Genomic DNA, 11,330 nt, shown 5'->3' with positions numbered 1-11,330 from the left:
TCAATCATGAATGCAAAAATTAAATGTTTATTATGTAAGTCATGAGTCTTTCTGCATTTCGTAGACCTAATCAGGTTGTAAATGGTTTATTTGTCACTTCAAAAAAGATTATTTGATGTTTCATGAAATCTTTATATTAACTAAGCTGTGGATACAGGAACAGAAACACACGGACAGAAACTTCTGCTTCACACCATTCCCCTCGTGAAATAAAAAAAGAAGGGGAAATAAAACCATTCGTGAGCTACACGCTTTCAAAGCTCATGGTATTTTTACACCTGTTCTGGGTATTTCTGAAATATTCACCATGCTTTTCTGAAAAGCATTTATTATTTAAGTTACTAAATATAATGCAACAAGCTAACAAAATCATTTCCTACAAAGGAAAATGTTACAGTAAGAAATACGCCTAATTGCAATCACCAAATTCTCAGATGAACATATGTACAATTTATATACACACAAATTAAAGTAGAGCCTGCAATCTGCGATTTAAACTTGGAATGTGTCTTCTGTACTTTGTCGGATCCCTGCCGTCATCTTCAAAAGGCTTCGGCCTTCACGGGGGAAGAGCAAAACGTGCAAATTTCAAAGAGAAAGGGGAAAAAAATTCTGAAAGTACAAAGAGCAGTGAGTGTGGGGCACATGGGTGTTCACAGTTGAGGAAGTTTATCCACTGGTGTGTCGAACTTGAAGTCTGGAGGAAAGAGATTGGCAGCGCGGGGATAAATGAGACGGTATGACTGACGGATGGTGACGTCTGCCACTCCAGCGATGTCCCCAATCTCTGCACAGGAGAAAAAGAACTTCCATTCATACCGCCTTTCGTTTATGATTATCACTATACTCATTGACTGGATTATATATTTGTTCTCTCTTACCCTTCTGTGTCTTCTTCTCAGCAGATGCTTGGGAGGCCATGTAAATGGCTGCGGCTGCCACTGAGATCGGACTGCGCCCTGGAACCAAGTCCAGTTCAACGGCCTTCCTGGCGATATAAGTGGCCGCCATCTGCACCTGTTTGGGTAAGCCCAAGTTGGAGCAGAAACGTGACATGAAGTCGCCGGTTGTAATGAGATCCACGCTCGTCTCAAGAGCCTTCAGGATAAGCTTGAAGCAGCGGCCGATCTCCTTCTTCGAGATCCGAGACACGGCACAGATTTCTGGGGTGGAGGAAGACAGAAATTATATATACCAAGACCTGCTGAAATAATGATGGCTAAATATCTTTAATTATAGAGTTATCTAGCGTCATGCTAAAGGTGAAGTGTGTCATTTCTGGACAAAATGCATCACCAACTGGAGTTACAAAACTAAGAGGTTTTCCAGAACATTCCCTCTGCCTTCCACTTGTTTGTCGCTCAAACAAATAAACTCACTATTGAGGGCAACAGTGCCCACCCACTTTTTCAGTAGCCTTTGTTCTGGAAGAATTTTTTTTCCCACAGGGATTTAGAAAAGTATTTTTAAGAGTTATGAAACAACCAGATATGAAGTGCTTTTGAACATTACAAACGTCAAACCCCCAAAACAATTAAATCAAGTATTTAATTGATGGTAAAACATAACAATTGGCTAAATAATTCTTAGCTTTACCGAAGCATGTAGCTCACAGTAAGTCTGTTTTTAATAGTTTATAAGTTACTGATCAAAATAGAATTGCCCTGCGAAGAAAATGAAGATAATTTATTCTTTTGGAGCCCCACTGTTGCCTTCTTTTGGTTGAGCCAGCGTTGACGGTAAACAGTCAATTCAGTACAATATAGTTGATCAATAAACAACAAAATAAAAAATGAGCAAGTGGTTTATACCTTTAAATGTTCTAGGGACGCCTTCCTGTCTGCACGCTATGTAAAGGCAGGCTGAAGCGATCGCATCATTACTTCTGCCTTTCAGACTCTTCTGTTCGTAAACCTGTTTGAACAAGTTGTTTGTTCGGTCCTGTAACAGAGAAAGGAAACTTTACTGAGGTTGGAAATACTGATTAAAGGGGTCATATGATGTTGCTAAAAAGAACATTCTTTTGTGTATTTGCTGTAATGCAATGTGTTTAAGTTTCTAAACACATTATTTTCCACATAGTACGGTTGCTCCTCTAGTCTCTGCCCCGCATTTCTGAAAGCTCATCGTTCTGAAAAGCAAGGTGTACTCTGATTGGCCAGATATCCAGTGCGTTGTGATTGGCCGAATACCTCAAGCATATGATGGAGATGTCCCCCCCCCTTACCATATTTGGAAACACACAGCATCTCCACAACATGTTGGCAGCGACAACTCAATACTACAACAAGAATAAAAGTTATGAATTATTTCTGTGTGTATACATTTGGGCTGCGCTATCCAAATGTTCCCACACAGTGAAAGATTTGTAGGGGTGTTTTTAAATGAGCTGTTTTCGGAGGGCGTGGATGACTTAACTTTTAGAAAGAATATCTCGTAGTTAAACTCTAATCTTTGTGACTTTACGGATCTTATATATGCACGCTTGTATACAACAGCTTGTAACACTCCAAAGACAAAGGACAACATGAAATTGCATCATATGACCCCTTTAACAAAAACCATGAATGTTTTCGATTAGTTAGTAGGCTGGGACACTCACGATAATGTTTCTGGGGAGGTTGATCCTGTCAGCCATGGTGGTGATCTCCTTGAAGGCATTCAACATGGCTCGATCCGCGCTACTCATGGTTCTTCGATTCTGGTACTTGGAATTTCCAAACTCATCAAAGCTCGCTGCACCTGTCCCCTGAAATACCAGATTTAAAAATCATGATGAAAACACAAATGTATGCATGTTTGCATTATAAATAGGTAGACAAGTCCCTTACTTTGCTGATCGTGGTGGTGAGGTCTCCTCCATTGAGGAGAGGGTTCTGAGCGTCACCAACACGAGACGGGTCATTAGTTGCTTTCTCATTGGTGAACGTTCTCCACTCTGACCCTACATCAATTACACGGTCACCTGAGAAAGAAAGAAAACACAAGCTTATTGTTTTATTGTTTAAGTTAGTGATGAAAAATGAATATACTGAGAAGCAGGTGGAAACTCATACCTACTACAAGGCCACAGTCAGGACAGATCATGTCTCCTGCCCTGTAGTCCTCCACTAGTATTGCATCGGGGTGATTGGGGCATTGCACCTTAGGAAATGAGTCTCCACTAAAAAAGACGAAATTCCAGAGGTCAGTAAAAATCCACATGAACTCTTGAACTCTACTGACATTAGTAAACAACTGTTTGTCTGTGGATTAGGATACAGTAAACACTACAGAAAGATGCCAAATGAACCACCACAGATACACATATGAAGCAGGGGCATATTAGATATTTTTTTTATTATTGGGTACAGATTCTTTCATTAGAGAAGATCCTGATGCATCATTACCTTTTATTCATTTTTTTTCTTAACTTTATTTAAAACAGCAGAACTACAGACTATATACGAACTTCTACATGTGCACATATATATATAAAATAATCTAAACCTTACTTACTTTAAACATGACACATCAACTTTTAGTGTTCCTCCCTGACCCCTATTCAATTGTTAAGCTAGCTATAATTTTGAATAAGCCATGCTATTTGCTCAGCTAAGGGCTTGTTATGCATCAGTTTATATATTGTGCAATCTCCATAAAATCATAAGCTTTAAATATATAAATATGAAAAAACAGTGGACTAAAGAGTAGCTTGGATTTTACAGAAGGTGATTGCAAATAAACACTCATGTTAAAGCCTTAACAACGAAGACATGAGTTAGGATAAATAAAGAAAACGTTTATTAGATAAATAATCAGTGGGAATCGTATCCTGAGAGTTTTTAAGAGCCCATCTTGTTAGTGATGTGCGTGGTGTTAGCTCTGTGGTGACTGTGTTGCTTTGTTTGTTTTTGACAGGAGTCTCAACCTTCCACGCAGATTTGAAACAATTTTTTTTACAGAAATTAGCTCTCATTGTGTCGTATTTCATACGATGCGAAGCGAACAGTTAACTTAGCCAACGTGCGCTGGCAGAAAATGACATTGTATTAATTATCCAAGATCTGCTTTATACGCACCACTACGACTAAAAAGGCTATAGTGGCCCACACCGCACAGATCCAGATGTCACCTACATCATCATTTACAAAACGACATCAGAGACACAAAACCAGCAGAAATGGTAACTAACCGGCTCGTCGACGCCATACTGTCAATGTCTGTTGTCCACGGCAGCGACTCTCCGGTGAACACACAATGGACGGACGCTACCCATATTTATAGATTTTCTAGGTCACGTGTACACGGAGGAGACGGAAAGCCATAAGTGCCAAACTTACAAATGTATTTGTATAAAAAATGAATATGAAATTGTTTCTTGCATGCTACATGCCGTTTCTTCTCCTTACATTTTATATGTTCCGTTTCAACCTTAAAATACATATATATTTTTTCATATTAACTAGTCTCTGTATCTGACATTCCAGGAATCCATTATTACTGTTGATATAACAATATAACAGTTTTATTAAATGTTAGAGCCAGCCCTAGCACAATATGCATCTCATTTTGTAGTTTGTTTTAACAGAAATTCGATTATAAATAGTGCTGTATAATACATTACAATATCTGTCTGAAACATAACATAGGCACAGTATTGCACATGGCTTAATTTGACTTAAATGGAAAATGCACGTGATTTGCTGTCTAATTTTAAAACTATTTGTGACTATATGTTCTTTTTCATTCCATGTTTACTGACAAGGCCTTGAAAGTTTCAACAATGCTGTATTTAAAAATTATATACCATCCCTAAATTCATTAATCATTTGTGCTTAATAATGCAGATGTCTCATACAAAGTTATTACTGGTTTAATTCCTCGTGTAGTGCTCTCAGAAACCAAGGGTTGGGCCCTTTTATAATCATGCAATGGAGAACACTCATATCTCTCTCACCTCAAGAGCAATAAAGGAGCAAATGCACTGATAAACAGGCGATGACATCTTATAGCTATATTTTTATGGCAGCTACATGTGTAAAATAAAATGGGTTAGAAATAAGAAATAGTAGAAATGTGTAGATCATTTAAACTTCTGTAATTTAAAATTGTCATATTATGAACTATATTATGATTGTTTATGAATAATCAAAAGCATTCAAAACACTGGTTGAATAAAACAATGACAAAGAGGAAGAAAAATACACGTGTTCATGACTCGGTAAGACAGCAAAGGAAAATATATGTTCCTCTTTACAAACTATAAATAAAAATAAAATAAAAAAACATTTTCTGTACACTGTGCCAACCAAACACTACTCCTGCATTTAAGCATCTGGGTCCTAGTTTCCTCATAAAAATGGAGAAGAAAATAAAGTATATAAGAAGAGTGATCGGGGTTAGTCTTAATTATTAAATAGTTATGGCTGTCAGGACTGTAATACTTCACAGTCTCCACCTTTACTTAAAAAACAGCTTTATCTAAAACACTATTTTGTGTACTGGGCGCGTCTGCAGCTCTAAACGCATTTTATCCAGTGCTTTCATAAAGGCTACGCTGTCAGCGTCCAATGAAATACGCAGTTGACGAACGCAACAGCTCCGTCATCTTGACTGCTGATCTACAAGTCGGGGCAGGTCGGACAAAGAATCGCATATTTTAACCCCAGGCCGAAGTTACAGTGCTCTGGACAGCGTGTGCAGTGCTTGATGGATACTTACTATCCCGAAACAAGACTGTTTGGTGGCGATTATGCTTTTGACTTTTGTAGTCTGTTTCCTGCTCAACAACTTTTGACAAATCTAGCGTCTAAAGCAATATTACAATCAGGATAAGGACAGCGCGCACTTTTCCATCCCAGTGAAAAACAGCATAGAGAAAGTAAGTAACCCGTTTTACTGTTTTTATCTGGGTCTTTGAGGCTTATTTCTTCCTACTAACTCTAAGTTACCTAGAAATATATTATTCCCAGGGGCTCCATATGTGAGGTCAGCAGTTTGGCGTTTCAGACTCTGTCTGCATTGTAGATCCTGACATCAAATTACTGCATTATACAAATTAGAATATTTATTTTACATTAGCCTGATAATATCCATTTCAGAACAAGCTAGAAACGTTTTCAAACTATATTTACAGTGTCATCGACTAAATAGCTGCATTCTGAATGGGTGATTGAAAAAGTTAACTCATTATAATATATAAAAACCTTTATATATTTCTTAAATCCCTTAAATGGTTAACACATACAATTCTAATGATTAACATCTGCCATGTGTTTCCAGACTCTATTTCTCATGCACTACACTGAGAAAATAGCAGACACAAAATAAAGCAGTGCACGAACTGTGTGCATGCCACTGGGATTTTAAAAACAGAATTGGGCTATTAATACCACGTTGGCACTTGGCAGCCAAAAATGTTTTAACCCAGAATCAGGAATCACATCTGAAGTGAATGGACACGTGTTTCACTTCATGCTACACAAACATGAGAGTCTCGACTAGCAGGTATTTGTTGAATTATGCATAGTTAGTACATGCACTGTACGTGGTTTAACTCACACTGTAAGTCATTTTCATTGAAGAATATGACAAAGTAAATCTGCTCAATAAAATATAGTTTTCGTTTACTTTATCTTTGGTGTTTATCGTAAACACCAAAGACCTTTGAAGAATGTTGAGCCATGTAATAGACTCAAATTAATTCTGTTCAAACATGCACTGACTTCATATGCACTGACTGCACTTCTCTTCATTACAGGGATGTTTAGTCTAACTGAAGTTGCCTCCCTTAATGACGTCCAGCCGAAGTACCGTATTCTGAAACCATGGTGGGATGTGTTCATGGATTATATTGGAGTAATAATGTTGATGTTAGCCATTTTTTCTGGGACTATGCAGTTATCCAAAGACCAAGTGGCATGTCTTCCCATTCTTGAGAAATGCATAAATCCTGAGGCAGCACAAAATCGACTAGTATGTCCCACATCAGTTCTGGGCTCTGCACCCTCAACAACCACAGACCTTCCTGACAGTGTTGCAAATGAACTCCTTACAACTCAACCTACTCACTTAAAAAGGGAAGATAGGTGGTCTAAACCCAGAGGACGACAAACAAATCTGGACTTTCAGCAGTATGTTTTTGTCAACCAAAAGTGCTACCATGATGCCCTACCGTGGTACAACAAATACTTCCCATACCTTGCCCTCATACACACCATAATGCTAATGGTAAGCAGCAATTTTTGGTTCAAGTACCCAAAGACCAGCTCAAAGATTGAACACTTTGTTTCCATTTTGGGGCGGTGCTTTGAATCACCATGGACAACGAAAGCTTTGTCTGAAACTGCTTGTGAAGATTCTGAGGAAAAGCAGAGATTCACAGGTGGTGTGGTTTTCCAGAAACACGTATCCTCGGATGACAACAGTCAGTCTACACCTTTAATGGACACTCCAAAGGTGCAGTTTCCAACTGAAAAGCTTATTGCAGAAGCTCCTAGCCTGACCACCTTAGACAAAAAAGATGGAGAACAAGCCAAGGCTCTTTTTGAGAAAGTGCGAAAATTTCGAGTCCATGTAGAAGACAGTGACTTCATCTATAAACTCTACGTGGCTCAGACAGCGATAAAAGCACTAAAGATCGTTTTGATCTTGAGCTATACATCAGCATTTGCCTCAGAGATCAGTTTCAGCCATATATGCCGTCCTGAAATTGAAAGTTTGATCGGGTATGATCAGTTCTTTTGCACGCACAACATGGCATTCATGTTGAGGAAACTTCTTTTCACTTTTATGGCTATGATATGTCTCTATGGACTGGTGTGTTTGTATACACTCTACTGGCTCTTCAGGAGACCTCTTAAGGAGTACTCTTTTGAAAAAGTCAGAGAGGAAAGTAGCTTTAGTGATATTCCTGATGTCAAAAACGACTTTGCGTTTCTTCTACACATGGTCGACCAATATGACCAGTTGTACTCCAAACGATTTGGTGTATTTCTCTCTGAGGTGAGTGAGAACAAATTACGAGAAATAAGCCTTAACCATGAATGGACGTTTGAAAAACTACGTCAGCATGTGACTTCCAATGCTCAGGATGAACAAGAACTTCACCTCTTTATGCTGTCGGGACTCCCTAATGCTGTATTTGACCTCACCGATCTAGAAGTCCTCAAGTTAGAGCTTATTCCTGAGGTCAGGATTTCAGCTAAGGTTTCTCAAATGACCAGCCTACGAGAACTACATCTATATCACTGCCCAGCTAAAGTTGAACAAACTGCTTTCACTTTTTTCCGCGACCATCTGCGATGCCTTCACATTAAGTTTACTGATGTAGCAGAAATCCCACCGTGGATTTATCTGTTGAGGAGCCTAAAGGAACTGAACCTGATTGGAAACTTGAACTCTGAACACAACAAGATGATTGGTTTGGAGTCACTTAGAGATCTGAGACACTTGAGGACATTGTACCTCAAAAGCAATCTCAACAAAATACCAACTAATCTAACAGAACTTTCACCACATCTCACTAAACTGGTGATACACAATGATGCAACTAAATTACTGGTACTGAACAGTCTCAAGAAGATGACGAGCCTGGTTGATTTGGAGCTCCAGAACTGTGATTTGGAGAGGATACCCCATGCAATCTTTAGCTTGGCTAACTTGCAAGAACTGGATTTGAAGAATAATAATATCCGGACCATTGAGGAGATCATAAGCTTTCAGCACCTGAGAAGATTGATGTGCCTCAAGTTATGGTACAACAAGATCACTGCTATTCCAACATCGATAGGCTTAGTGAAAAGTCTGGAGTCCCTCGTTATCTGTCAAAATAAACTAGAGACCCTTCCTCCAGCTTTGTTTCATCTGCCCAAACTGAGGCACATTGACCTCAGCCACAACTGCATCTCAAGTATACCAGTGGAGGTTGGATACCTCCACAACCTTCAACATTTCGCGATCACTGGGAACAAGGTAGAGGTTCTGCCTAATCAACTGTTTAAATGTTCAAAACTAAAGGTTTTATGTGTGGGTCAGAACAGCATCACATCCATCCCAGAGGCGATTGGGCAGTTAGTTCAGCTGTCCCATCTAGAGCTCAAAGGGAACTGCTTAGATTGCCTTCCATTCCAGCTTGGCCAGTGTCGCCGCCTTCGGAAAAACCTCCTTTTCGTGGAGGAACATCTTTTCAACACACTGCCTCTGGAGGTCAAGGAAAGTATCAGTACTAGTGATTAATGGACTGATGGACATTTAAATTCTGCAAGAAATCTTTAAAAATTTCTATGGGCCTGTCATCAAAAATATGGTCTAAAAATGGGCCTCAAAGACAGGATGCAAATACACATGTTGCAAAGAACAGGGTTGTGTTTGCTTCTGCTTGCCATTTGTTTCCGTTATGTCCTGTTATACTTATACATTGTGTTATTGACATATATATATTTTTTCTTGTCATATTGAATATGCAGGCTAATGCATATTGTAAAGAGACAGTGCACCCAAAAATTGCCATTCTGTCATTATTTACTTGTCATCCCAAACTTGTATGACTTGTATGACTACTATGGAACAAAAACAGATATTTTGAACTGTTTTTGTCCATTAATGGGGTCCCAAACAACATCCAACCCTACTGACTTAAATTGTATGGACAAAAACATAAACAGAATGACCATTTCTGGGAGAACTTTCCCTTTAAGTATTGAAAGGTCAAGTATGGAAAACTTCAGTATTCAGTGAGGTCTTTTAACTCTTTAGATATGGAAACAATCCCAACTTAGAAATCATTTAAGTTTTTTTTTTTTTTTTTTTTACAACATTAAACATGTAAATGTATCTCTAGATTTGTCCTTTAAGTTCAGGAGCTGCTCTTTTCAGCATTTTATACACTTCAAAAGACAAGATCCGACATGATGAAAGATTTGATGAAACACCTTTTCCCTGTAGCAATAACAGCAATATTGCAACATGCTTGAGTTGGAGAATGTGTTTTTGTATTTTCTTTGTTAAAGAGTGAAATGTTTTGCGGTATTGTGCTGATAAGAGGCATGTCAAGGACTCAGTACTGCCAGAATGTGTGTGTGTGTGTGTGTGTGTGTACACCCTGCAACTCATGATTAGAACCACAGTGACCTTGTAAAGCTGCCCTCACTTTACTCTTGTCTTGTCATTATGATTATATCTTAGAAGCCAGACACTTGTCATAGAACATCTCGAACAACTCCCCCTAACATTCTCCGTTTTGTAATTATTAATTCCTTATATTTTCTGTTCTCTGATTATTAAATGTGTATGAACAAGACAAGTTATAGTGTTTTTAAAAAGCAATTAGATTAACCATCAGTTTTAGCATTAAGGGCTAATATTACAAAGAACACTACCTCAGGGTCTCCGCGGATCCTTAAAAAGTATTAAAACGTCTTAAATAAAATATAAGTTTTTTAAGGTCTTAAAATGTATTAAATTTCGCAAATTTTCGGAAAGTGGCATTAAATTTCATCTGGGCGGCATTAAATTTCATCTGGGCAGAATGAAAGAAAGATATTGGAAAAAACTATTTTCCATGCTAAAGTAATTTCACCAGCGCACGTCCCTGTCTAAAGACAGCAAAAAGTAAGTAGCGTGTGCCTATAGCACAGGCATCATACTTCATTTAGGGGGCAGTGTTTTCCCCGTAGGCCTTTCATAGAAACAGACGAAGAAGTGTTTCAGCTATGAGCGTGACAGACGCAAGCCAAGATGGGGAAGTGTAGGTTTAATGATAACTGGCTCGATGATGAGAAATATCGCGGCTGGTTACAAAAAATGTCGGAATACGAAGTGCGGTGCAGACTTTGCAAAAAGACGATACAATTGGGAACAATGGGCTGCAGAGCCCTTAATGCACATATGAAAGGGGAGAAGCACAAGCGCTATGCCGACAGTCAGGCAACAACTGTCCCCATTCAAAGGCTAACGTTACACCCGCGTTGGTGTCTTTGGGTCCCAGTACAAGTAATGCCTTCGGTACATTCTCCCCAACCACTACACTGAAGGCCGAAATGCTGTGGGTTTTGCACACGATTAGCCGACATCACTCCTATACGTCCAATGAAGACGTGAGCACCGTCTTCAGGGCAATGTTCCCTGACTCGGAATGTGCAAAAACATTTAGTTGTGGCAAGGACAAATATGCACTGATTATTTGCACTGTTGCTCAAATACAAATGTGCTTTGTTAACCTGAACAGCTTTGTCGAGTGTCCTTTTATATATATATTTTTGCCGTGGTAATGGTCTTAATTTTAATTCTTGAAGGTCTTAAAAGTCATTAAATTTGTTGATCAAAAATGAACCCTGAGGTACCCTGTA

The 11,330-nt window shown here is 38.8% G+C and overlaps 2 protein-coding genes across 3 annotated transcripts; one reads left to right on the top strand and one right to left on the bottom strand.

Annotated features, from left to right (window-relative positions):
- Positions 1–11: 11 nt before the first annotated feature.
- Positions 12–4,280, bottom strand: gtf2b (general transcription factor IIB). Its single transcript, XM_026206529.1, has 7 exons — positions 4,175–4,280; positions 3,057–3,163; positions 2,832–2,965; positions 2,603–2,749; positions 1,812–1,941; positions 882–1,163; positions 12–787 (listed from the first exon to the last, which is right to left on the bottom strand). Exons 1-7 carry the CDS (start codon positions 4,189–4,191, stop codon positions 654–656), a joined length of 951 nt encoding a protein of 316 aa, XP_026062314.1. The 5' UTR covers positions 4,192–4,280; the 3' UTR covers positions 12–653.
- Positions 4,281–5,564: 1,284 nt separating this feature from the next.
- lrrc8da (leucine rich repeat containing 8 VRAC subunit Da) lies at positions 5,565–9,951 on the top strand. Of its 2 annotated transcripts, none has more exons than XM_026206526.1 (2): positions 5,565–5,863; positions 6,743–9,951. In XM_026206526.1, the coding sequence occupies exon 2, from the start codon at positions 6,745–6,747 to the stop codon at positions 9,217–9,219; it is 2,475 nt and encodes an 824-aa protein (XP_026062311.1). In that variant the 5' UTR covers positions 5,565–5,863; positions 6,743–6,744; the 3' UTR covers positions 9,220–9,951. The 2 variants fall into 2 exon arrangements, with proteins under 2 accessions (XP_026062311.1, XP_026062312.1); XM_026206527.1 differs by lacking the exon at positions 5,565–5,863 and having other exon boundaries at positions 6,945–6,961; positions 7,071–9,951.
- The last annotated feature ends 1,379 nt before the right edge of the window (positions 9,952–11,330 follow it).

The sequence above is a fragment of the Carassius auratus genome, chromosome 27 (genome assembly GCF_003368295.1).
Source record: "Carassius auratus strain Wakin chromosome 27, ASM336829v1, whole genome shotgun sequence".
NCBI classification, from domain to species: Eukaryota; Metazoa; Chordata; class Actinopteri; order Cypriniformes; family Cyprinidae; genus Carassius; species Carassius auratus.
Note: the sequence above shows the minus strand (reverse complement) of the source record. Positions and strands in the feature narration are given on the sequence as shown.